The 26,254-nt window shown below is 38.3% G+C and overlaps 2 protein-coding genes and 1 long non-coding RNA gene across 4 annotated transcripts in view; 2 read left to right on the top strand and 1 right to left on the bottom strand.

The window, feature by feature from the left end:
• Positions 1-26,254, top strand: part of RALGPS2 (Ral GEF with PH domain and SH3 binding motif 2) — an 88,805-nt gene that overhangs the window by 36,604 nt on the left and 25,947 nt on the right. For both annotated transcript variants that reach the window (XM_080349190.1, XM_080349189.1), the window contains exons 8-12: positions 19,783-19,920; positions 20,855-20,945; positions 23,632-23,699; positions 24,357-24,492; positions 25,343-25,494. In XM_080349190.1, the coding sequence (XP_080205316.1) occupies positions 19,783-19,920; positions 20,855-20,945; positions 23,632-23,699; positions 24,357-24,492; positions 25,343-25,494 (585 nt within the window). The remainder of the gene's footprint in view (positions 1-19,782; positions 19,921-20,854; positions 20,946-23,631; positions 23,700-24,356; positions 24,493-25,342; positions 25,495-26,254) is intronic.
• Positions 634-10,376, bottom strand: ANGPTL1 (angiopoietin like 1; the record flags this gene model as incomplete). Its single annotated transcript, XM_080348535.1, has 4 exons — positions 9,438-10,376; positions 4,359-4,552; positions 1,830-2,100; positions 634-821 (listed from the first exon to the last, which is right to left on the bottom strand). Exons 1-4 carry the CDS (start codon positions 10,261-10,263, stop codon positions 634-636), a joined length of 1,479 nt encoding a protein of 492 aa, XP_080204661.1. The 5' UTR covers positions 10,264-10,376.
• Positions 5,238-9,973, top strand: LOC308042824. The gene is made up of 3 exons (XR_013922418.1): positions 5,238-5,280; positions 7,934-7,981; positions 9,913-9,973. It is a non-coding gene; the product is annotated as an uncharacterized lncRNA (long non-coding RNA).

The raw sequence follows: 26,254 nt of genomic DNA, 5'->3' as shown, positions 1-26,254 counted from the left end.
CTAAGAAATTTTATACTTTGTTTAATTCACCACTTCATTTTGAAATAATTTGTTGCCAAAAAATCTCTCTCTGCTGGCGAAGCTCGAATGGCTTCAATTTTTTGTGTAGCTTCTTGGAGTAAAGCTTAAACAGGGATGTGAAGTCAGATTCTCATTGAATGTAATATCAACATTTTTAAATAAATTGTTAAATAACTAATCAATTTTCACATTAAAGCAAGACAATGTCATTTCACATATTTACATTTAAGGCTTGAGCTAACCTGTAAAAGCATAAGCTTTTAAAGTGAAAAGCTTATATCTTGTCATATGTCTGGAGTTTTTTACCAGCTTTAATGACTGTTTACATAAAGTATGTTGGACTTGAACAAAGATAAATATGCTTCGCAAGCACAAACATCTGCTTTTGTGAATGTGTGTTTAAAAAAACACCGTCTGTCACAGTAGAAGAAGTTTCTAAAAAAAAGGAGGGGGAACACAATGGGAGGGGGGGAAGAGAGGAAAACTGTAGACCTGCTTTTTGCAGGGGTAGTTTGTGCAAAATAATGATTAAAAAGTAATATTTTATTTTTCTGGAACTCAAGCACTGAGAAGTTTATACATGATCACTTGAGCACTGTGGGATTTTCCTCCTCAGTCTATAGGTCTGATCATCATCTGAACTGCTTTCAAGGAGTAGGAACCTCCCCGGTACTCAGCCCAAAATATTCCGTCCTGGTACTTGCTCCGGTAGTGGCCGCCTCTGTACCAGACCCCGTTGAGGTTGGAGTGGGCACACGCGTTGTACCACCAGCCGCCTTTGTGAAAGTGAGCACAGTTGCCTGTGGAACAGAGGGAAATGGGTGAGCTTCAACATTCAAGAGGAAAAAAGGAGATGAACAAACACTTCTGTATTTTGGCTTAGTTCATGTTTTAGCTTTTGCTTTCAAGTACTTCATAGCCTGTTGTGGTCATATCAATAGCTGCGTCTAGCTGAATGATGAATTCTGTTGTAACAGCAACTCTTGCCTGGAGTGAGTATTGACACTGTGTTTAATGTGACAGCTGAAAACTTAAATCAATTTTTCTGAGGCTAGCAGCAGTGCTTGTCCATGAGCTAACGCTGAAGGAACTTGTGTTATGTGCTGTTTAGAAATACGTCGGTGGAAGCAATGTGAGTTGCTACAGTCCCAAGCAGCACACAGGGCCACAGTTCCACAAAGAGTTGTTTGCAACTTATGGATTGACAGGCTTGTTTAAGAGTTTGCGAGATTTGTCCAGCTTTATTGGCAGTTGAGAAAGAGGGAGAGACGAAAGAAATCACTTGTACTGTTGAGGTATTAATCTCCCCAACCTTTCTTTTACTGCTTTAAGGTGAAAGCTGGAGGAAGAGTGTGGAAATGAACAAAAAAAGTATTCTTCGCTAAGGAGAATGAAATAATCTGCCTGTGTCTCAAGTATTGGGGCATAACTAAGCCTGGGCACTGATGCAGTTCCTTTCATGCCATTCAGAGGCTTTAGTTCATGGTGATTATGTGGCCACAGCACTACCTGAGAGGTCACTGGGATGGGTGTTCTGACTGCAGGGAGTCACAGGAAAGTCATAGCGATGTCACTGAGTTAAATGTCGAGCTTGCTATAGTGTGCCTGCCATGAGACTAATAGAATTTGAATTTCTGAATGGAGCAGGGGCTTGAGGGAGGCCCTGTCAATGTGATTTTTATACTTATCGATTTGAAGCATCTTTCAACAGAGTTTTATTATCAGAATTTACATACTTTTTTGGTACTATATTCTTTTTTAAAGGAATCTGCTGGAATCACTTTTCACGTGCATCCTGGTTTCCTTACCTGAATACATATCCCTGTCTCTGTCCAGTGTTGTGAACTGCTTTCCGTTATGCCATATCATGGAATCGCCTGCGTTTCCTTGGTATGTTCCTAAGCGTAGCCTGTAGAATTCGCTTTCGGGCTCCAGACGGAAACTGCTGTATTCTGCATAGACCTTCTTATTGCTCCAGTCCTCTAACTCAATCAATAGTCTGTAATTATCCTGATTGGTAAGCATGTAAATGTTTTCTAGTCCCAGCCAGTACTCTCCATCAATGTTTCCAAATCCTTTCTGTACAAAAGAAGATCAGAAGGTGATGTTAGCTTACTTTTCCTTGTTTGGCAAAATGCTAATCAGCAGGACTATTATAAACCACTGGAACTGGGGTACTGAAAGCCTTTGAGCTTCTGCATGACAGCTCAACCCATACGTTTAAATGCTTTATTTTGCTGCACTTGCCCATTTACTCAGTTGGACTGCTAGCTGCCTGAGGTACTACCAGAATCCTTGAAGGGGGCAAAACTGTCTATTTTCTGTGGTGTCCTCTTCTTTTTGAGACAAAGGGAGAGAAAATGGGAAACTGAGACAGTACATTTCTTGACAAAGCTAAGAGAATCTCTAGGAATGTATGGATAATGAAATTTAAGGGGGTATATTCTGGGTTGGAAAAGCTATTTATGTATCAACAGTCTCAGTGTTCAGGTGCCTTTTTAATGCAACTGCTGTTGTTTTTTACTGTAAGTTTAATCACATAATTAATTTCTACTCTTCACTAGATTTATTAGAAATGAAATCTAAAGGCATCTTTCATTTCAAATCACAGACTACCAGGCTGGTAGCCGTGAAGCGAAATTTCATGCCTGCTGCAAGCCAGCGTTGTTAGTGTTTGGTGTTGCACCAAAGGTGGGTATGTCACATCTGTGATGCTTCCTAGTTCCTGAGATCTTCTCCGGCTGTAGGACATACAGTTGATTTCCTGCTTCGAATCACTTTCTGGGCAAGTCTGTCTCCAGGAGATAAACAGTCTCAGCTCAAGCTGCAGTTTCACAGGTGGCTTTGGTTGATCTGGCATCAACGCCGCTTCCAAAAATGGTAGCGGTGCTTTTCTCCTGGCCCGTGGCCGCATTTGTAATGCGTCCCTTGTGTCAGCCTTGGAGCTGTGCGGCCACACGGGGATGGGGAAAGAAGCAGGAATGTGGGTGCGGGAGACATGTCTGGTGTCAGCGGGGCAGCCTGTAGCTTAAAGCCAGTCACAGAGGAGCATGTTCAGTTATGTGACGTTATCAAGGTGCACTGTCTGCAGCCACGGGGATTTAATGAGAGGTCTCATGGGAGCCAAGTCTTGCCCAAGACTGAGCCATTATTAAACACCGTTTATACACCCTTCTATGTTTTCTTTACATTATGTATAAAATGTTTGTGGTTACTATATAATACACTGTAACTACCTTATGTTAGAAAAACAAAACAATGAAACTACCAAACAAAACCAAAACACAATCACTTGCTTTTCTGGGCAGTAAAGGCTTTGAATAATGGTTACTAAAGGATGATTAATATTTGAATGATTAAATTCCAAGAATGCAAAAAGTGAAAATCCTCACAGAATCCTCATAGTAATCTTTTATAATTTCCTTTGTATATATGCTCTTATTTTTAGATTACTAATTGAGTTACATGTGGCTCAATTCCCTCTTCAGACACAACGCACATGGCAATCGCAGATCCATTTAAAGTGAGCACAGCATCAGAGTGAAAAGCTGCATCCTATATGTATGAAGTCAGCACATGGTTATTATTTAAAATACTCAACAGAATGGATTTTCACATTTCCTGTCTAGCATGTAATTACACCAAGGCAGCATGTGTTTGTCATCCTACATATTATGCCTGCTAGTGCAAAATATCACAATAACACACAAGAATGTGTTTTCCTTTGCCAGCCCTACCTCTTCAAATTCCTAACCTAATTTGAAAGGTAGAAATTATTTCCTTTAATTCATTATTAGGAATATTTTTAAGTTGAGGCCCTGATCCTGCAAATCTATTAGTGTGCTTAAATGAATAATTCCACTGGCTGAGCTTGTTTATTCGTAAGGGAGACAATTAAGCTTTTCAAGTACTCACTGTAGTTCTCAGGGTGTTAATAGAAATCGTGTGTTTAGTCGGCTCTTTGTAATAAATGACTTCCCAGTCACTGTCTAGAATAACATGTGTCTCCTCAGTCGTGTTGTGCATTACAAGTGCAGGCTGCTTCAGACAATAAGTTAGTTCATAGGAAGTTAAGTAATGCATTGAGTGAAATAGGACATTCCCACTGAAATATATTTGCCTCTGAGGGATGACCACTCTTTTCAATTATCTTTGTTCGTTAAATTAATTCCACTGTCTAACTTAAGCAGCTATGTCCATCCCGTCAGTGCTTATCATTCGGTACAACTGTTTGCAGTGAAGAATTGCATTGGAAGTGTTTGAATCATCTTGGCCGCAACAGATAATGTTGCTGCCACACAAACAAAGCAGCTGATTTTCTGCATTCCAAAATTTACCTTGTAACTGTCCCAGTTCCTGAAAAAGTTGACAGATCCATCTGTCCTCTTCTGAATAACTGCCCATCCTCCGGGGTCCAGGCTGTTCTCGCACCATAGCTGCATCGGTTCGTTGCTATTTTCAGGCTTGATCATATAAATCCCGCTGTTGGAATGCCCGGCTTCCTTGGCTTGTTGGCAGTCTTTGAATGGACCTTTTTGAGAAGAAATACTGTAAGCGTTCAAGATTGGCTCTGCAGTGCCCATTGTTCCAGAATATTTTGTCATGGAAAGTCAGTAATTTAATTAAAGGAGAGCTGCCATGGAAAGCAGTGTGAAAAGTTACCGCCTTAGATTAATTGTGTATATATAAATAAATGTCAATATTATGTACGTATTAAAAAAAAAAATAAAATCATTTTCCTTGACAGATAATAGACTTTGGTTACCAAAACCCAATTTTTAACTTTGCACACCATCAAATATATATACTCTGACTCTTGATATTCAAGAAGTACACTATGATTTTCATTAGCTGTTTTCTCCTGTACCACTTATACAGGAGATGTAAATTTCCTGCAGTGTCCTAGTGCACCCATTTGAATCTGGTGGAAATTTAAACCAAACCAAACCCAAGACACCCAAACACCACCCCCCTGCCCCATGAATACTTAAATAGTTTGAGGGCTGCTGTAAGAAATACTCACTGCCGAAGTCTACAGACATGGGATTTATTGACAGAGTATTCTGGTACTGCATAACTTTTTTGCCTCTGTGTTCTTGTCCAGTTCTAGGATCAGGCTGTTAACTGTGGATAGGAATCTTCTTTAGTTTCATATGTCATCCTGATGTGATACATGTGGATGGATACTAATGAAGAAGATATGCCAGCAGTGGAGAAGGACTTTGGAGCAGCTGAAAGGGCTCACGTGCTTGTTTGCAAGTCTGTGATTCTACAAAAACTGCTCTTGACAATGCTGCTTGAACGCTCTAGTTTAGACCATGTGAATAGTGGTTTTACAAATACTGTTTACAGAATTAAGGTTATTCTGTAAGAAGGATGCAGCTTGCAGATCTCTGCAAACTTTGCTTAATTTGCCTTTCAGTTTTTGGTAGTATTCTTATTTTCTACTTTTTAGAAAAAATATTTATATTAATGTTCATATACTTCAGTTGATTTAGAGAGACTGGTTATTTACAAATGAGAAGCAGGCTATGTTCTGGTGGCTAGTTAGTGCTGTATGCCCTAAGTGTATTTGAAAACTCATACTTAGTAAATCTGAAAATAGATTACATACAGCTTTCCTCTCATTTTTGAAGGCTCATTTTCTCAAATCTGCTTGGAAGTTCAGAGAAAATTCATCAGTCACAGAAGCAGCTAATGTGCAAAGCAGCATAGCAGAAAGTTGCTGAGGTTATCCTTTAATCAAAAGTAGAGGTCAAGTGAAAATGACCTTCATTGCAAATTAAGGTGGTGTGAGAAAAGCAAATTGAAAAATATCACTTTTTTTAGATTTTAAAGTAGTAGGTGCCAGTTGGATAAGTGTGCAATTAGCAAGAAATCCATAAAGGATTTCATTAATCGGAGTGCAAGAAGCTTGTGGATCTGAGGCAGGTGACGCTTGGAGCCTCTGGCTGTGTTACCAAGAAGCTGCAGACACAGAGGAGCCATCGCTGTAGGTGCTGCTGTGTACTGTACCGGCAGGGCTGACAATGGATTTGTCATCCTTGTCATGCGTGCAGGGAGTAGCATAGCAAAGAAATGCTGTAGCTTTGGTAGAGAAGTGCTTTTTCTCTAGTTCACAATTAAAATTTCCAGGTAGATTTTGCACATTGCAAAGTATGTCCAGTGGGACAGAGAATCCCCTGGGCTAAGTTGGGTCTCATTCCCTTTCCTTGAACTGTCTAAAGTAAATTTGGGTGCTAAAACCACGGGGTGGTTATTCTAGGAGTATGATTGTAAATCGATTATTGCATTAGAAAAAGCATGAACAGTTGAGTGGTATTTTTTGTAATGTTAATTGAATATGAAGAATAGCTCAATGAGATCTGCTGTGTGTTATTTCACGTGATTTCTGCTGGAGGAGGAATTGAGGACTCATTTTTTCCATGAGACCCAAGCAGATGTTTGGAGTGATTTTAAGTAGCTTTTAAGGCAGACAGAATTGTGCTGGTCTGTTTATATAATAGACTCTGATCACTTCTGAAATTCAGCTGGAATTAAGGTCACAAGATGCAACTTGTCTGCTCTTTGGTGCTCAGATTTCTCCATGTGTTCATCATAGATTAATGTGGTAGAAATAGTAACAGACTTCAGCTTTTAGAGTAAGGAAATGCAATGAATCCCATAGCTTTTGGCATATAGCCTTGAGTGTTTTTTGAGAAGTAAATTCTTTGTTATATGTATTTATTTTAAGTTCACTCATAGAACTGGTCCATTTCTTGTTCAGTGGAAATGCTGAGATTTGTGTAAGAATCTCCACAGTGCTGGTGTGAGTGGAGGCGCTCTGGCTAATGGAAAAACATAATTATTCTCTTATAATTTTGTTATCTGTGAAAGGAATAAGTGTCTCGTCCGCATCGAGGATTTTGTAACACTGTGTACACTAAGTTGTGCAGATAATTAGTTATAAGTTAGAAATACTCTGAGAAGATGAACAGTTAAACATTTCGCTTCTAAAATTGTGGTTTAGACATGATTTAGTACAGATCATGTTCTCTTGTAAATTAGCTGTAGTAGAGAAGGAAAGTGATGAAATATTTTAAGTTGGCAGCTTAATAAAATGATGGCTGAATCTTATTTTAAGATGCCAAATGTTAACTTGAGCGGATGATAGAGCAGCTTTGCTTATGTAAGCTTCATATAGAGGCTTTTTTGGAAAGGAAAATTCCAAAATAAAACGGGACGTATATTAAAACACCAGTTACATTATTAACTAAGAGGTGTTAGCAGCAGAGTGGGCTCTGTGTCTGTAGTTTTCAAGTACTCTGCTTACGTAAAGCTGCTTTTTGCAACATTTGGGGACACTGGTGGTTGTTCCAAGGGTTAAGGTAATTGCAAAAACTATAATTCATGGGAACATTATTCTTTCTCATTTTTTAGAGCAATTTTAATGCAAATTAACCAAAATACTCTTAAGAAAAGATGATCACATCCTTCTGCTCCACATCTATTTTGAATTTTACGCTCTACCCACAATACTGAGATGCACATCGACCCTTCTGTGGAGTGCTGCATGCAGGTATTTATTAGGTACAGCTTCTTCAGATCAGTAGGAGAAGGCTCCTGCTTGTCTGTCCAGTTGTTTGTGCTGCTGTAACCAAGTCTTTGACAGGCCTGTTTCTGAACAGGACTGTGTGGTTTTCATTGGGCTTTTTTGGACATCTCTATACATTATAAATAGTCCTAATCTTCTAACTGGAATGTTCTTTTTTCTATGGCATAGACAATTTTGGTTCTGTGCACCATTAAATATGCTTATGTAATTTAAAAAGACCAGAGATAATAACTGGGCATTGTGTTGCAATTTAGAAGTTTTGGTTTTGATGATTGATGCTCTACCAGCTCTAGCAATTCTAACCCTCATTTTCCCAAGGCGCTGCAGGAAACAAACTGCAAACTCAAGAATCTGGTATGAAATGAAGTAAGTTGAATAATGTTACAATTTCCTAAGATTTCTTTCTGTTCCCTTGCAAAAATTGATTCAAACACAAAATTTCTGAGGGTAGAGAGGTTAGTGAAACCATGGTACATAGATTAGAGAGAAATATTTAGTGCTGTTGCTTCATTTTGTATGTACAGCACACATATATTGGGAGAAAAAGATGCATTGACAACAGAACCCTGAAGTGTGGGTTTTCTGGGAAATAGGAAGTTGCTGGTTTTTTTAGCTGTTTCCTTTGTGTCATGATGTGCATTTTAAATTCTCATGACATCTGGCATTTTAGTTGGGCTTGTGCCTGAATTTTCTGCAGACCCTAAATAGAAACAGTTGCTCGTTACATCAGCTGCTAGTTGTTTGTAGTGCTGTAGAATAGTCACAAATAAACGTTTGTCTTCCTCTTAGGATCCCACTGTGACTAAAGGCAATTTGAAAGTCAAAAATACCCGATCCAAAAACACACCCACATTTTGCTGTGCAATCTAACAAAAGCCGAGAGCAAACACTTGAATGGATGTCTCAGAAAACCTTGGTTTTTTGAATCCTTAATTATTATTTTATTGCAGTTCTGACAAAATTTTAATGAAGTGAGAATCAGGGCAGCTCAAAGGTAATTAGTTTTCCTGTGACTAGTTTTGTTTCTAATGATAAATTAATTTATATAATGACCTGAAGAATGTAACACATGAAGATGTTACACAGTCGCCTGAATGTATTTTCGTAATATTAATGGTATTAATTTAACTTGCCATCCCCTACTGACATCAAATTACTGGAAATGTGATTCCTCGTTGTAAATTTTCAAAGCTGAGTGCATCTAATTGGATCCAGTCTTGATTGAATTATCCTTTCAAACTTATCTTGCTGTCTTTAATATTTCAACCAAACACTTGAAGACTTACTGCACCACTGCATTGGTTGATTTAGATTTTCATTTTAAAGCAGCTCAGAATATGAGTAAAATGCTTCTAGCAGGTTTAAATTCTGCCAAATGTATATGTGTGTTAGGGAACAGATGTGTAAGTATAGAGGAAAATGACTTAAAATTGCTTGGTTTATTTAAGATGAATTAGTTACTGTAACATGTAGCTAGTAGGCATCTTCAAAGAAGCAGGGCTAAATACTAGTAAGTATATGCTAATATTGAATTTTCATTCCCATAACTCAAACCCAGCTGGAGACAGAAACCCCAATATTTTGTGACTCAAAGGCGTAAATTCTTCAGATTTAATTTCTGAGTATCAGCTACTTCAACAAATTCATCTTACACAGCTGTAGCTTAAGTATTAGACTGTTTGAGAAACTAAAGCTTTCCTTGTGGGGGAGGAAAATCAGAACTAGGAGAAAGGGCTGGCTGTACCAGGTACTTGTATAGCCAGGATGGTTTCCTTCCAAACGGAGAAATCTCAGGTTAGGTAAATAGCGATAGGTAACTCACCCTCGTTAATTAAAGCCAATGGCGGTACTCTGAAAGGACTCTTTGTAGGAGAAGTGGCTGGGTCAGGCGGTGGCCTTACGTCTCTGTCTCTGGGGTAAGCGGGGTCTCGCTGGATCTCGTTCCCTCCCAGCAGGACGGGGCTGTAGGGCTGGCTGTTTGGAATGTGCTGTGGCACCACTTGGACAAGAGGGGGGGACCCGTGCGTGTCCTGGCGCGAGAAGATTCTCAAGCACTGCTCTTCCAGCAGCGAGATAGTCACAGACTGGTTGTTCACCAGGTCAGTTAGTGCTGCGTATTTTACCTCGAGCTCCTTGTATTTTGTTGCCATCTTCAGCATTTCTGTTGTAACGTTAAGGACCTTGTTTTCCAGTTGCGAAAGCTCAAGTGAGTTATCGCGCTTCCGAATTATCTCGTGCAAGAGTTGCATATACAGTTGGGTGACTCGCGAGTTCATGTTCCTGCTTTCTTTCCGCAGTAATTTTACTTCATTCACGATGTTTCCATCCACGTCCACGACCAATTGCAAAATGTCGATCTCCCGCTTTTGCTTGGACAGCACATCCTTCAAGTTTTCTATGTCCATTCTCGTGACTTCGTCTTTTCTGTTGCCAGTAGCTGGTCCATTAGTATTCACGCAAATGGGCCCTGTGATTTTTTGTTCTGGGACCAAGAATGTGTAACCACATTTTTTCCCTTCCTCTCCACCGTCTGCTGAGCGAGGGTGCCTCCGTTGGGATGTTTTATTAGGTGTGGATTGTTCTGTACAGCGCCCGATAGACAACAGCAGGAACAATAGCACACCCCAAGTCCATTTAAATATCTTCATTTTGAATCAGGTGTGTTGGCTGCCAGAAGATACTATTGAACAAATAAAGGATAAAATTATTAAATTAGAGCCATAACTAAGGCTCTTGTACTGCTTAAACTACATAAAATGATGGGTTTCTGTGTTTACATGTATGTAAACAAGTCTTTGGAATCTGTCACTTGAAGTCAGGATTCATTAGATTAGCTGCAAAGAAAAGCTTTCTGTTTGGAGCAGCAAACCTTAAAATTTAGGTATTGGATTTAGTAGAGTTGTTGCAATGAATAAACTTTCAGAAACAGTGTTCTGCTTAGATTAGGTATTATGCTTTCATTGTAAATTCAGCTGGTTAGATCTGTTCTCACTGCAATTAAATGCACAAAGTTATAGAACATGCAGAGTGTTTGGGGAATTCAGATTGTATCGAACACTGTATGCAGGAGATTAGCATAACATAGTTTTCTTAAACATCAAAAATTACACATTCAGGTAACTTGGCATCTTTAAGAAAAGCCTATAATGCTGTTTGCTTTGTATTTGTCCCAGCTTAGTTGCCTTTTGAGATGAACATTTAAAATTGTTGTCACACTATTTTTGTATCTTTCAGAACATTTTTATCCAAGTAACACTGAAGTATCAGGTGTGTTACCAATATACATACCATACCAAAGTGTTTAATTAACTTTTAAAGATTATAATGTATTTTTTTAAACTTTGTGTAAAGAATGAAAATGCAGTGAGAAAAATCTGAGGATATTCTTAGACGGACCTGGAGGGGGTTTAACTTTCTTTTTAAAATACTTGGTATTATAAACAAAGGTAGCACTTAAATTGGGGGCAAAACCCCTCATTTTTTGTGTTCTATTTGCTTTGTCAAGCAGCTCACTCCTTATCTCAGCTGTGGATCTGGCTTTCCTATTCCAGACTGCGAGGGGTTGTACAAGGCCTTGTACAGTGGCCTTTGTATAGTTAGGAAGAGCAATAAAGTAAAACCAGAGAAAGTCAGTAATTTTCATGCTGTTCCTGCCAAGTTCAAGTTTAAGTGCATTTGGCAGTCCTGAAACAGCCACCCTGAAGGAGAAGCAGACCAGGGCTGCTCCCTGTACATTCACATTTACCAATTATAAGGTGACTTTTGTGTCAGGTCACATCTCCCAGTTCTGGTTCTGGTTTTAATATTATTGCTACAATGGTGTCTGCTCAATCTCAGAGTAAACGTGTCAAGTCTTTATTGTTTGGCTTCACTAAAGAGTAGTGATTACAAACTTCAAACCATGCTCTACATGCAGTCAGGGATTATATTGAGGAGTCTTGATCAAGTATTCCACTGTTGCCTAAAACATTTATTTTTAATTTGGCATTATTAGACTGTCAATGCATTACTGCCAAAGCATTTGGCATTAGGTTTTGGTTTGGTTTTGTATTGCAAGCCCTGGTTCTGGGAGGAGAAGGAAACACTTGCTTTTAACACATCCTAAAAATAATCTCTTCCCTTATATAAATGGATGGAATACATAAAAGTTTGGGAATGTTTATATTTAAAATCTTATTTCTGCTTGTTTCACTGTTATGAAGTAATAAGTATTTCACTGTATGTAGCAATAAGTATTTTGATGTCTACTAGTAACTTTTTTTTCAGAAACAGAACTTGGTTCGAAGTTCTGTTAATATTTGTCTGCCCAAAGTGGAGCTTATGTTTAAAAAAAAAGTAGGAGAAAGTATCACTTTTCTCTAGAGCTAATTGTGTATTTTTCTTTGGTAATTCCAGACACTCCAAATATTAATCACTTGAACAGTGCTCAGAGTTGGAAGTTCATGAGGTTAAATTTTCACGTGAATCATGGTAAACTCATGGGAAACAGGTCTGTGTGCGGCTCCTAACTTGACAAGGATGAGCTGAACTAATTGTTTGAAGTCTAAAACCTCTTCCCATCTCCTGAGTTATTTTTCAGTACTTCACATTCAGTGTTTGCAGATGCAGGGAAAGTGACTTTATGGCCAATGGTTAAGGATGAAGCCTAGTACAAGACCACTATTTTACTGTTTTCACAGTATACAATAGCTACTTCATAGTCCAAAAAGGCAAGTAGCACTTTAGTTCTTGGTAGTTTTTAAAGACCCTATACAGTTACTTAAATAATGAATGGCTGGGAGTTTTCCCTGCAGCAGCACAATTTGCCCCTGAAATACATTAAAACTTAAATGAATCTTTCAAAACCAAACATTTTGCAATGCAGCCCACTTTCTAACCATGTATTCTACTGCAGTCTGCTTTCTGCGTTTGTTTTAATATTATATGTGTGCATTTTGAACATCTATGTTTAGATCACAGAATCACAGAATGTTAGGGATTGGAAGGGACCTCGAAAGATCATCTAGTCCAATCCCCCTGCCGGAGAATGTGAAAGTTAGAAGTTCTGTCTATATATACACGCTCTCAGACCAGAAAATGAATTAAATGGTCTAATATAGCATAACCAAATGCAACAGCTGCATAAGATTATACCCTAAAGCTTTGAAATAATTCAAATGTCTTGCATGAAGCTGAGGCATTCAGATAAGCATGGATCAGTCCCTTCTGAGAATCTACATGGTAGGAAACGCACGTGCTTCCATGGAAATGAAAAATTTAAACGTCTTACGATGTTGCTTGGTGTGTTTGAGTAGCTTAATGCCTAACTTGTTATACAATAATAGGTTCTGAGGAAGATATTTACCTGGAGTTTTAATCAGCTTAGAAGGAAATGAAAATACTGTTTGAGAAATATCCTGGTGTTCTGGGCAAGCAGCTTAAAAAAATAGAAGCTGTTTATCCAAAATATCACAGAATGATAGCCTAATATGTAAGACTTAAGGGCGACAAATATTAGAGTTGGGAAATAGTTTCAGGGTTTTTAAAATCAGACACGTTATGTCAGAGATTCCCAGGTTTCAATGTTTAATGTCATAACTGCTATGAGAGAAAGTGGTTGAGACTCAGGGATCAGTTTAAACAAAACCAGTCCCAAAACCTTCCTGCAAGTCTCAAGTTGCTTGTGGTGAGCGGGGCTGCTGAAATCCCTGAGTGCAGACCTTGGAAAATCAGCTACTATTGCTTTAACATGCATTATTTAACCCTTTATGACCCGTGGTGGTTTTGAAACAGGAAGAGCCCGTCACTCACTTGGCTCTGTCGTGTTTGTGTCACCCGGGTTCGTGTCCCAGCTTTCTGTCGAGGTGCCGTTCCCTATGTTCTGGCAGCGATGTCTGATTGCTTCTGCAGGAGAGAGCGGGCAGCTATTCATAGCCACACAGACCTCATCAGCATCTCATCTGACATACTCCAAGCTGTGGACAGGCCTTCAATACCATTTTATGTTTAATGCCTTTCCTTTTCTTCTGGTTTCTGTCTCTTTCCAGACTTACCCCATATAAAAAAAAAAACCTTGTTTGCAAAATAGGTCTTTGATTTATCACTTTAAACAGTGTTTGAAGGAACAAAATTCCAATTTAAAAGAGCAAAACAAACCAGTAACTAGTATTTCTAACTTTATCTGAGAAACTACTATAACATGGGCTGTGTTACCTCCCCCCCCCCCCCAAAATACTGTATCATTTCCAAATACTAGAGTTGCAGGGGTGAGGAAGTGTGGAAGCTAGTTTATATTTGGTGGTTTTTTTGCTTTCTACACAGCAAACTATTTGTTCTTTGTGCTGCTGTGACTCTCACGTTCAGCAGGATGTAGGATTTGGAGACCCACAACACAAATTAGAATCTGTTCTTTCAGAGCTGACGCAGATTCCTTCTCCCTGGGCAGCGTGGGCTGTTACGGCTGAATGTAAGGGAAGTGTTGCAGGTAAATGTGAATATAGGTTTCCCTTTGTATGGAAAGTGCAGTATCAGTATGTACTTTTCTCCAGAATATTTATTAAAAGGAAATGGTTAAATGATAAATAACAATGTGCCCTCTCTTTTAAACCTCCATTTATAAATGTCTAAAACAGGGAGAGATACAAACCGGGTTTTTTTTCAGAAAGTAAATGAAAATACCAATAATAAAGATCTCTGAACATGATACCAATTAATCTGAAAGCTCTGTTATGGATGTTACACATACTTCATATCTTGTTAAGCTTTGTCGAAGCAGCTAAAATCAATAAAACCATATGTGTTCCCTTATCTCTACACAGAATAAGTGGACATTTTGGGGGATTATCTTCTTTTAAAACTGAATCTGTAACATTAGAAGTACTACTAATATGGTGAAAGCACTCTGATTGTAGGACAAATGTTCACGTGGATTTTTGGTGTATCTGTGTACTTCTGTAAGTTACTTTTCCCTATTTAAACAAGTGCTTTTCCGGTAAGTCATTCTGCCTCTGCTGAAATAACAGGATTCCTTTCAATTGTATTGACTGGGATCCAGGAATAATATGTTCTTGGTTTTTGTTAGTCAGACACATGATGTATTGAGGCACAGAATTCTGCTTCTCTGAGATTAATGGCGGTCTGATTCCTTTTAGGAAAGGCAATTCAAAAATCTTCAGGGTTTTTTGAAGCCATCATTGAAAATGTGTCACTTCTAAAAATGATAAATTCTTAGAAATTCCAGATTTATTTGGTGAAGTTTGTTGTGTTATTTTTTTTGCTGAGGGTTCCTTTATATATTTTTTTCAGCCATTGTGTGTCTTTGCACCTTTTTAACGGGCAGGTACAATGGAGTGATGCGTTTTGCGTTTGGAAATGTGTTATTTAGGGGATCTTGATTTCCCTGTAAAATAGATACTGAAGACAGGAAGCATCTAGCAATTCGTACTATAGGGAATTTTATTTCATTCATTGGTGTATAAATTTTAAGGACCAGACTAGTAGGGCATGTTACAAACAGCAAACTAAACCCAGTAAAACAATAATGAAAAACCTGATAAAGCTGTGTATATACTGCCAGAAGTTTGAAGATTCATAATTTGCACTCTCTGAAGTGATTCCCTGTACAATTGTAAATGGTGTGTTTTTCTGTCATACATCAGATCATTCTTGTGGCACTGGCATTATATTAGTAGGCCATTATTCGTTTCAAATAAGAATTTCAAAATTTGAACAGTAGAATTGGAAGACAACAACAAAAAAGGAGTTAAAACCTTGCAGTTTATTGCCAGTTTATTGCTTAAAAAATACTGACTCAGCTCTTTTCACTTGCAAAAGACACAAGAATTGTTCTGAGCAGCGTAAATCAAAACCTTGACTAATCATGAATGAGCAGAGTGTGGAGTCCAAAGCTCACAATGTGGGCTTCAAATGGGGGGATTGTTGTTGTTTAGATTGTTCTCTTTAATATATAAAGCAGCACAAATAGTAAGAAAAAGAGCTCAAGAACTTGGAAAGGATCCATCCCATTTTTTTGTCAAGACTGTTTCAGACTTTTTTTCCCCTCCCATAGTTACTAAACCTCTAAGTTCGTTTTCTGTAACACTTGGTTTCTTCTTTCAGCATCACCCCCTTCTTTCTCTCTTTACGTGTCAGACGTTTTTGAGAGTTTGTTAATACAAATACGTAACTTAAATTCTTTTCCATTGTTCTGGGTTATTTGCTATATTTTAATTTCAAAGTCAGCATGAAGAAACGCAAAAAGTAGAAGATTATGTATTAGCCATTCTTTTTTGCATTTTATCTGTACTTTTTTCTTCTGTTTGTAAACAGCTTTATTGTTTTAATCCTTGACTTGCAACTGTATCACTTCCCTCTCCCCACAAAGAACTGTAACAAACCTCTCTATTTTCCACTTAATATACTGTTGTTTGGTATGTTGCATTTCATGTTTATGAAATGAATCTTTATTTAGATACAAACTGCTGCTCATTTTAGGTATGATTAACTTCCCCATCATTCCGTGAATTGTTAAAGGAAGGGATTTGTGCCTGGTGCAGCAGAGTCTTTGGATTTGCAGCTGCACAATCATTTGTGCTACAAACTTGATTATATGCTGAAATCAATGTATGGCTTGGGTTTCTTGGTTGGTTGTAAAACTCAGACTACCTCTGCTGCTCAGAAGTACCATAAATGAAGATTTAGTTGAAAAGATATACAATGATTGCTACTTACAGATGTGCATTGATTTACTTGGGACTTTTTACAGTGCTTTAATTGAGGTATCCATTTTCTAGTTCTAGTAATGCTGGGTTTATGCTCTGGCGTTGGGTGAAATCCAGCTGCCCTGAAGTCGATAGGATTTTTGGCTTTTGCTTTCCAGTAGGATCAGAATTTTATATGAACATGTTCACAATACCCCAATTACATGCTTAGCAAAGAATCTGGTGGTACTAATTTTCTGTAACTGTATATAACAAAATCTACAGAAGATTTATAGCTGAACAACTGAGTCTTGTTCATCCTTACAACTGGAACGAGTTACTCTCTGCTCTTATGCACAGTCCTTTTTAATTCTTTCCAAATTTCTGAAGTCTACGAAATGCCACAAAAGTGAGGTTTGTATTTTAGTTGTCAGACTTTTCTCAGGCTCAGATTGGTTTCTTCACAGTTGTATGTTGAGGGAGATGTGTGTAGAATTCACAAATAGCTCAAAATTAAACTTCTGCAAGTAAGAATAACTTAAAAACTTACCAAGAAAAAATGCTCCAGCTGTTTTGCTTCTGTGGTAGACGGAAAATCCAGAGGCCAAGTTGCTTGCTCTTCCTATATTACCCGATGCTGTGGATTGTTAATCTGCAGTTGGAGTTGAAAACTGCTTTTGTCTTTCTCTATTAGATCCAACCTGGACTGAGGAATTTGGTTTCTCCATACAATAACCAACCTAACTAATTATTTAAGAAAAAAAAAAATAGTAACGTTCCAACATGTTTAATTCCAGAAGAGGGAAAGAAACGTTTGAAACTGCAGTGTTTAAGTCTCACATGCAGAAGTGCACTAACCAGCTACAGCTGACCCAGATTCCATATACATCACTTTTGGACAGTTTTTTTTAAACAAACACACACTCGACTTAGCCGTTCAGCCCACCTATGATGTCACCACGAACACACTGAGCGCACAAGAAACTCCTCCTTCGGATTTCCTACCCGTAGCCTCCAGAAAAGGAGGGGGTAGGGAGGCCGAGGAGTTCGGAACAAGGAAAGATTGTTTGCCAGGAGAAGGGAGGTACCATATGGCAACAGACTGTGCAAGAGTTCAGCGGGCGATTACAAATCAAACATTTTTACTACGCTGCCTAAAGATGCCTTTCAAGTTATTACAGTGCTGGGCTTCATTTAGAAGAAAGATTCTTTCAGGCTGATAAAAACCTCGATTTGTGTTGCTGGGAATAAAAGGGGCAGCCTGGCTGGATACAACAGGAAAAATGAACCATTTATAGTCTAGAAGAATGTTCAACAGAATGTCGCATTCAGTTCTTGACGTTCGCTTAATAAGAAACAGTTCCAGTTGTTAAACGCATGAAGTCTCCGATACATGTGGAAAATGTTAAAACCGTGTGTGTGATGGTTTTGAGTAGGTATCAGAATATTTGATAACATCAGACTGGTGTTAAAGTAGCAAAAGCCACAGAGATTATGCCCTGTGAGGAATGCAGAATATGGGGTTTAGTTCTGTCAATAGTCAGCCAGCACTTATGTGCATTCAGTTTGCTTTCATTGATCTTTTTGGTTTCTTCACAAAGGACGTGCCAGTTATATTTGAAAGAGAATTACTCTGCTATGCTTTCAAAATTATTTTAGACTTCACAGAAAAACATCAAATAAGTTTAGACAACAGCTTTCTATAGAAGAGCTCTTGATTTGGCTGAAAGAAAAAAACCTCAGAGTTTAAGTCATTCAGAAAGACAATCGTACAAATACGTTGGTTTACAAAATCGTGCGTAACATTGCAGGTGCCTGTTCATAGTGAATTTCCTTAATTATAATTAGTAAACATGATTTACTCCTCTCTGTGGAAGACTGAGCAGGTTTGGGGAGTTTTCCAGGCCTGTTTGGACAGAGGTAGGTTTGGGACGTCTTATGCAGTCTAGATAGCATAGCACTATAAATGTGACTATCTGATGTTTCTGATTATTTCAATAAACTGATTCTAGCAGAATGGAAAACTGCAAAATTTAGTAGTATATCAGGTCATGTGTAATAGCTTTTTATTCACTTTTTTATATGTCACCTTTCAACCGCAAGTATTTTAATGTGTTTCTGTGTGTGTGCGCACACGCGTGTGTATGTGTTGATTCTGGAGCGATGCCCAGAGTTTCCCCGCTCACATTTGAGGGCTGTACCAGTGAGGTGCTATACAAACACAACTGCTGTTCTTGTGAGGTTGTATTAATAGTCTTCCACCTGTAAAGCCAAACTTCTTGTTATGATTCTGGTTATACAAGGCTGAGAGTGAAGCAAATATAATTTTAGAAGTTCTCTCTTACTGTAACAAGTTTCTTAAATAATATATTTAAGTGTGGATTTTTTTTTTAATGTGGATGTCTTATGGAGGATGCAGGAGATAAAGAGCAATTCCTTTTAATAGCCGAGCTGGTCAGGATACATTTCATTTAGTTGAGACAAAAATGATTAGTCTTGGGTGAAGTTCAAGAAACTGAGTTGAATTTAGAATGAAAATAAGCAGTTTATCTACAGCATTAACATGTAAGGAGGAAGATTTTCCTCTCTATGTGATCAAGGGATTGTGTGAGTAGTGAGGTTATAATGTTGGTGGGGAAGAAAGCAGGTAGAAGATTGAAGAGACTTATTGATAAAGCTGTTGGATCTTTGGAGTTGCGATTAATACGAACTGCAGGATTTGTACCGCATTTCAATCTGAGTGCAGTTTTAGCCTAGTTAACTTTCCCCGTGTTGCTGCAGGTTGAGTTTGAGTTTCTGTTCAGCTTGAAGAGTTGTAGATAACATGAATTTTCCTTCTGTTATTATTTTAATCACTGAATTGGGGGAATGAAATAGTAGAGTTCCTAAAATCATCAATAATTTTGATCACAGATTTTAGAATGGTGTTTAGTGTGCTTCACATTTGTCAAGGGAATAATTAATTGGTGACGAGGCAGAGGATTATGTTCATGAATAGTTGCATGTGTCCTTGTAATTGCTTTTAGATTTAGGAATAATGACACTGTCAGAGACAAAGTCAACTAGTATGTGCCTGGTGTGATGCGAGAGGAAAGGATCCTCTGTCCCGCTGTCATACAGAGAGCGAAACCTTGAAAACAGGACCCCGGCTGTACTCGGACCCTCAGCATCTGCAAATGCAGCTAAGGCCGACAAAACAAGGGATTAGGTGATTGAGGGGAGTACAAATTCAATCCCAGACAGAGGTGGCACAATGATACACTTACCTATAAGTCCAAGCATTATTGCTGTTTTACTCTGAGGTTTGAAGGCTCTCGGAGGTCTCATCAAAATGATTTCTCAAGTAAACCCAAAATGATGATCTGTTGCAATGCTGTTGTCAACCTGCATGCATGTTCAGTCAATGAAAGTAAAAATTCCTCAAAATAGTTCTTGTGTTTTTCTGCTAAATGGGAGACAGCAAATGAAAAAACTTCTAATCTTTTTCAGGTATTTATCTGTCAGACTTGACATATATTGACTCTGCATACCCGTCAACAGGGAGCATTCTGGAAAGTGAGCAAAGAACAAATTTAATGAATAATATCCTTCGAATTATCTCAGATTTACAGCAGTCATGTGAATATGGTAAGCCAGTGTGTAAATATTGCACTATTAAAGAGAACAACTTTAAAAGCTTTAATATTTGTCTTTTGTAATACAATGTGAGTTAGGCCCAACCCATTTGAATGACATTTATGCTCACTCTCAATCTGAAAGTCTAAGTTTATTATAACACTGTTGGTTATGACAGAGCATCAGCACGAAGAGATAATAAAATTGCCCTTTTCTTACATCACACACAATTTTGCAGTACATATTTTCTGATTTAAAATGTGGAATACATTGTACTCAAGGGTAATTTTACTAGTACCTTATAAACTTGTATCCCTGTGTTTCATAATTTTGTGACTATGAATTCTAAAAAAAAGTAAGATTGCTTTTGGAGTAGTACTTTTACTGGCCATAATAAAACACGTTCATCTTGCCTTTTGGACATTTATATTTCTGTTCATAAATCAGATAATTTTTGTTAGGGAAAAGGGGTTATTTTGGGGTTTTTCTTTCGTTAAAGTTGATCTCCTTCACTCTGCTTTTCAAGCTGTAGTAAAGTCGTAAGGCTGTGTTTGTGATGGTGGAATGTGAATAAGCACAGGATTATGGCTTCGTGGAAAGCTCAATCTAATGAGAACATGGGCTGTGAAGGAGTCCTCAGATATAATCCTGTGGGTTCAGGACTTGAGTTTGGCCAGGGACATGCTCTCACTTTTCCACTACATGTTCTCTGAGAAGCAGAGCAACTCTAGGGGGACACAAATGCAGCTTTATGGACATGGGGAATGTCAGCTCAACATGTGAGAATTGCAGTGAAGGACAGAAATTTCAACATCGGTAGGGACTGTAGTTTGTTACCTCCATCTCACGTGAAGAGACAAGAGATCTGATTCTGTTTTAATTAGTTTCTGGAAAATAACTTTGTACTACTGGTAAGCACTGATAATTAATGTAATCTGTTCTCCAGATATTCCTCTGTTGCCTCATGTCCAAAAATATCTAAACTCGGTCCAGTACATAGAAGAACTACAGAAGTTTGTAGAAGATGACAATTACAAGTAAGTATGAAATACTATAACTGACCGTAACTCATTACAAAATAACTTTTATAGCACAAAGCCTGTCACTTTTAAGATTGCACCTGGATCAGGGAATTGCGTGTCTTGGACGCGCCGGTTGCAAGTAGTGAGGTTACAGCTGGCTCCTGTGCTCAAGACAGTTTTCAGCATGCTAGATGGCACATCTCCTTCCTTTTCCATGCCTGGCTGCACCAAGCACAGAATCACAGAATGTTGGGGATTGGAAGGGACATCAGCAGCTCATCCAGTCCAATCCCCCTCGATGGATCAGGAACACCCAGATGAGGTTACACAGGAAGGTGTCCAGGCGGGTTTGAATGCCTGCAGAGTAGGAGACTCCACAACCTCCCTGGGCAGCCTATTCCAGTGTCTGTCACCCTCACTGAGAAGAAGTTTCTTCTCAAATTTAAGTGGAACCTCTTGTGTTCCAGTTTGAACCCATTACCCCTTGTCCTACCATTGGTTGTCCCTGAGAAGAGCCTGGCTCCATCCTCCTGACACTCACCCTTTTTGTATCTGTAAACATTAATGATGTTAAACCCCTCAGTCTCCTCCAAGCTCAAGAGCCCCAGCTCCCTCAGCCTTTCCTCATACGGGAGATGCTCCACTCCCTTCATCATTTTGTTGCCCCAGCTTTCATGTCCATTTGGTCTGTTGATTTGATCTGACAACCTCTTTGAGTGTTCAGTGATGAAGACTCCATACTTCTGGCTCATGTGTAACACTGTTCAGTGGACAGGATGGGTCCAATGGTTGGAGATAGCTTATGCCACTTTTCACTGGAACAGAATCATCTGTGTGTCTAGTCCCAAGTTCTTAACACTTCAGCTTTTATACATTTCAGTTTTTTATTTTTCTCTTTGATTAGGTTATACTGTGTGAGCCAAATGTAAACACTGGATTTTTTTGGGAGGCAAGATATTATCCACCTCTGTCTGCACCCATTCCTCCCCCAAGTATACTGCCCCAAACAGAGCTTTCTACCTCCTTAATTAAAAGATCATTACCGTGTTAAGTGATTTGGCATCCAGCAAAACTGAGGGATGGAAATCTCTGGCACGAGACAGGAATAAGCCCCGAGGACAGGAAAAAAACTCAAGCCAATCTGTTGCATATGAAGAAGGTTTTTGTTTGCTGGCTGATCTGCTTGAGGAGGTTCCCCCACCGGTTCTCATCCTGCCCACCCTGGAACTTTGTCACCTCAGTTGTGTTGAATTGGTTGCTTGTGTAGCTCCATGGGAATGGTGGGAGGGATGTGCACACAAGAGGAACAAATCTACTTTACGGATTTAGTCCCTAACTTGTTCTTACTAAAAGGCAGCAAATGGGGACTCTTGAGTTTGCGTCAAAGAACAGTTAAGGAGGGCTCAGGCGCTTGGCTTCCCTTCTAAGATTTATCAATTGTTCCCTGTGTGTTGGGATGCAAAAAGGCTTTACCTTTTTGATGAAATGTTCTGTAGCCTGATTTTGAAAGTATTGCATGCTTATCTGAGAGTAAAGCTGTGTGGTCAAACATTTGAAGGAAAAAGCAAAACAAAACAAACCCAACGAAACACAAACGCAAGTTTCTTAATGGTAATGTCTGCTTCTTAGTGTCATATTGTTTTGATGAATTCTGCACACCACCATCCTCCACTTTCACTAGGTAGGGCTCATACTAGTGAGAATGTTATTGCTGAAGGAGCTATAGTCCCTTGGTCCTATACAACCCACATTTTGATAGCGGGGAAATGGAGACGATTGCACGTAGCGCAGAAATGTGGCTGCTATTCAGAAAGTCTGCTTTCACACCTATGGGTTTTGTACATCTCCAAACTGAATTTTTTATGGGAAAGGACTGTATTTTGTAGAACTATTCTTACTATAAGTGACTATTATACTTTTTATCCCCTAAGGTGTCTGCAAAAAGGCTTAAGTTAGAGAACATACATTTTGATTTGAATACATGTTTTGTTTTCTTCTTCCTAAAGGTTTTTATTTGATTTTAAAAAATTAAGTTTTCAAATTGTAATGAATCATTGCTAAACTGTCTGGAGATGGCAGGGAGGGGAGCTGCCAAACTTCAAACTTTTTCTCCCCAAAATTAAGTAGATGCTTTTTAAACTCTGCTAATTTGAAAGATTCTACTTCTGCAAACTGTGTGAACAAGATAATGTTTGATCTTCCTGGAGTTCTCTGCTCCTGGAGTTTTGCCCTCTTTGCAGTACTGTTGGAAATAGCATTAAGAAGTGCCTATTATAGAAAAAGCTTGAATTATGGATGCCATCAGGTTGATAATGTATTTTTCAAAATGCAAAAGAAGGATTTGGGCTTTTAGACCAGTAAAGACAAAAGACTCGGCCCAGCAAACGCATGCACTTTATGGAAAAGTTTGAAACATGAAGTGTAGTAAGTCTAAATATTTTAGCTGAGGTGAGGGGTACTTATATACTTTATACTCTTCCCAATTCTTATGCTAGTGCAGTCGTATAAAATATATATACATACATATATATATATCTGAAAATGTGTGTGCTAAAGATAACTTTGTGCAGTTTGTATTAACTTCACAGTGTTTCATGTAGTAATAGAAACAAGCAGCTTTCAGTTGTAAATGTAAAAAAAAAAAAATCAAAAACTTTTATATGCTTCTGATAAAGTAATTTTCCATGTTTCTTTAATGCAGACTTTCATTAAAGATAGAACCAGGGACCAGCACCCCGCACTCTGCTGCTTCCAGAGAAGATTTAGTAGGTAAATGCTTAATAAATGTGAGAAGACTTCAGGTTGTCAAGTGCATTATTTTTGAGTTGAGAATGTGGAAAATATTTGCCTGAGGCTAATAAAGAAGTGTGAAGGATAAATACTGTATATTTGTAATAAAAAGTTTAAAGGTGATCTGTAGAGAAATTCTTTCAAGGAGTTGAGTTGTTTTTTTAGGTTCTTGTATGTATTGTGGCTCTAACTTGTTAGTGTCATTTGGGGTGAAGAGCTATTAAATATTCATTCTTTGCATCTAGACAGAAAGGCCTTCATCTAAACTTTTCATGCTAAAATGTGCATTATTTTTGATCAATGCCCAGAGTGGTTGAAGGTAGGAGTTCTGAAATGCAGAATCAATGGGGCCTGCTTAATGTCAATGTAGCTAATGCAACAGCCTTTAGAACTTACAAAATACTTCTGACTAGATGGTTTATTTGAAATAGGTGTGTTCATTTTTAATCCCATGCAAAAAAAAGAAAACAAGCTAAAATTATTCTTTTTTTTTTTAATTATCAATGAGTTTTATTACAGGCTGTCTCTTATAGCTTGAGGTTAGGAAGATTTGTGCAACTTTTGTGCAATTTTCTTAGAAATCACTGCGACAGAAGATCTGACGTTACTCAGGAGCAATGTCTCTCTTGTTCGCAGGTTCTGAAGTCGGAGCGTCTCCACAAAGTGGACGGAAAAGCGTTGCAGCTGAAGGAGCTTTGCTACCAGCAGCCCCACCTTCACCGAGGAACCTGATACCGCACGGACACAGGAAATGTCACAGTCTCGGATACAAGTCAGCATTTTATTTAACCCCAAAATCCTAAACTTTGTGGTGTATCATCTTTCAGTACAAAAGCTTTGCTTTGGAAAAGTGACATGATTTGTACACAGAACTTCACTCGGAGAGCAATTTGTGGCAAGAGACCAAGCTCCGAACTATAATGAACTACATAATATATAGAACTATATAATATAATAGAACTCTATAATAGTGTCCCAGCTGAAGAGAATTAGTCAAAAGAGAAAGACTGGCTGTTACGATGGTAAAAAAAGCTAATGAGTTAGACCAAATGGGCTCTTTCTGAATGACAGAACTATCACTAATAGCAGCTCAATGCCAGTGTGATTATTTCAAATACAAACTGAAATAATTGCTTTATTGGTAATTTTCTGATGAGACCTCCTTTGTAGACTTTCATATAACTTTGCATAGTAATGGCTTCAGGTTTTTTCTATATAGCTGTACTTCTAATTAATATCTTAATTTTTGTACCGGCAATTCCTTTGTCGTGTTTTAAAAAAGACAAGATTGTAGCTTTTCAGAATTCATCTCTTAGCTTATATTGTGTAAGTTTACCTTTCATGAGCTAAAATGAAATTCTAAAGTTCAATTATGTAAGCGTTGTAGTAAGACAATAATACCATGGGATACTGAAAGTAATTTTTAAAGTACTTCTGACTTTCTCTTTGCTCCGAGATCACTGTGGTGTTTTTAGACCAGCAGTTCCTATAACTAATATAGCCTGTGCAAAATTGCTTATTACTTGTGTCGTGGTCTAGTTTGATATTCGAAACACAGTACCAGCTTTTGAAATGTATCAAAGATAATGTTGTAACAATTTTTATCTCTGTTCATTTTTTAGTTTCATACACAAAATGAATACGGCTGAATTTAAAAGCGCAACATTCCCCAACGCAGGACCAAGGCACCTCCTGGATGACAGCGTCATGGAGCCCCATGTCCCATCACGAGGGCAGGCAGAAAGCTCCACACTCTCTAGTGGAATTTCAATAGGTAGGAACAGTGAACATACCTGTGCAGAACATGGTCTTTGCATAAAGATTTTTGCATTTTTAGTTGGGAATTGTACAAGCAGTGTTACTATTCTAAAATAAAAATTCTATTTTAGAAGAAACTGGAGAAATGTAGGTGGAAAAGGGCAGCTTAATTTATACAGCAGGAAGTAGATGTGCGGACAAATTATAAAAAAGCAGATCATTTTTTGTATATTCTCTTTAACGATGCAACCACTGTTATTCCTCTTCTTCCTTGATGGGCGTGGAGGGAAGCTGTATCAAATTGCTAGTGCAAACTATGAATTGCTGACGGTCTTTAAGAGCTTAATTTCTAAATACTCTGCACTTTCGTCAGGAGTAAACAGCAATTTAACTTTCAGATACTTCAGAATATCAGAATCTGCTTCATTTTGGTAAGGTATTTATCTTGCGATATTTAGGGTATTCTTCTTTTGAGAACTTTTGCTTCCTGAGTTCCTTATATGACAGCAGTGGCTCTCTTTTCCTGTTACATAGAGATCCATAAAGTGAAGAGAGGGCAGGGCAGGTGCCTCTCAGATCCACTGAACTGCAGCCAGACTTGAGAAATGAAACCTCTAATCACAGTTGTTTTTCTCAAAATTATTAGCTTGGTAGAATATAATGATTCTGGTTTTATGCATTTATGGTAATACAAGATTTTTGTAATGTTATGTGTTTCTTTGGATAACTTAATTTGAAAAAACAGTTTTGCTTTTTAGCCTTCATGGCGAGAAGCA

This window comes from Nesoenas mayeri, assembly GCF_963082525.1.
Source record: "Nesoenas mayeri genome assembly, chromosome: 8".
Lineage (NCBI taxonomy): Eukaryota > Metazoa > Chordata > Aves > Columbiformes > Columbidae > Nesoenas > Nesoenas mayeri.
Note: the sequence above shows the minus strand (reverse complement) of the source record. Positions and strands in the feature narration are given on the sequence as shown.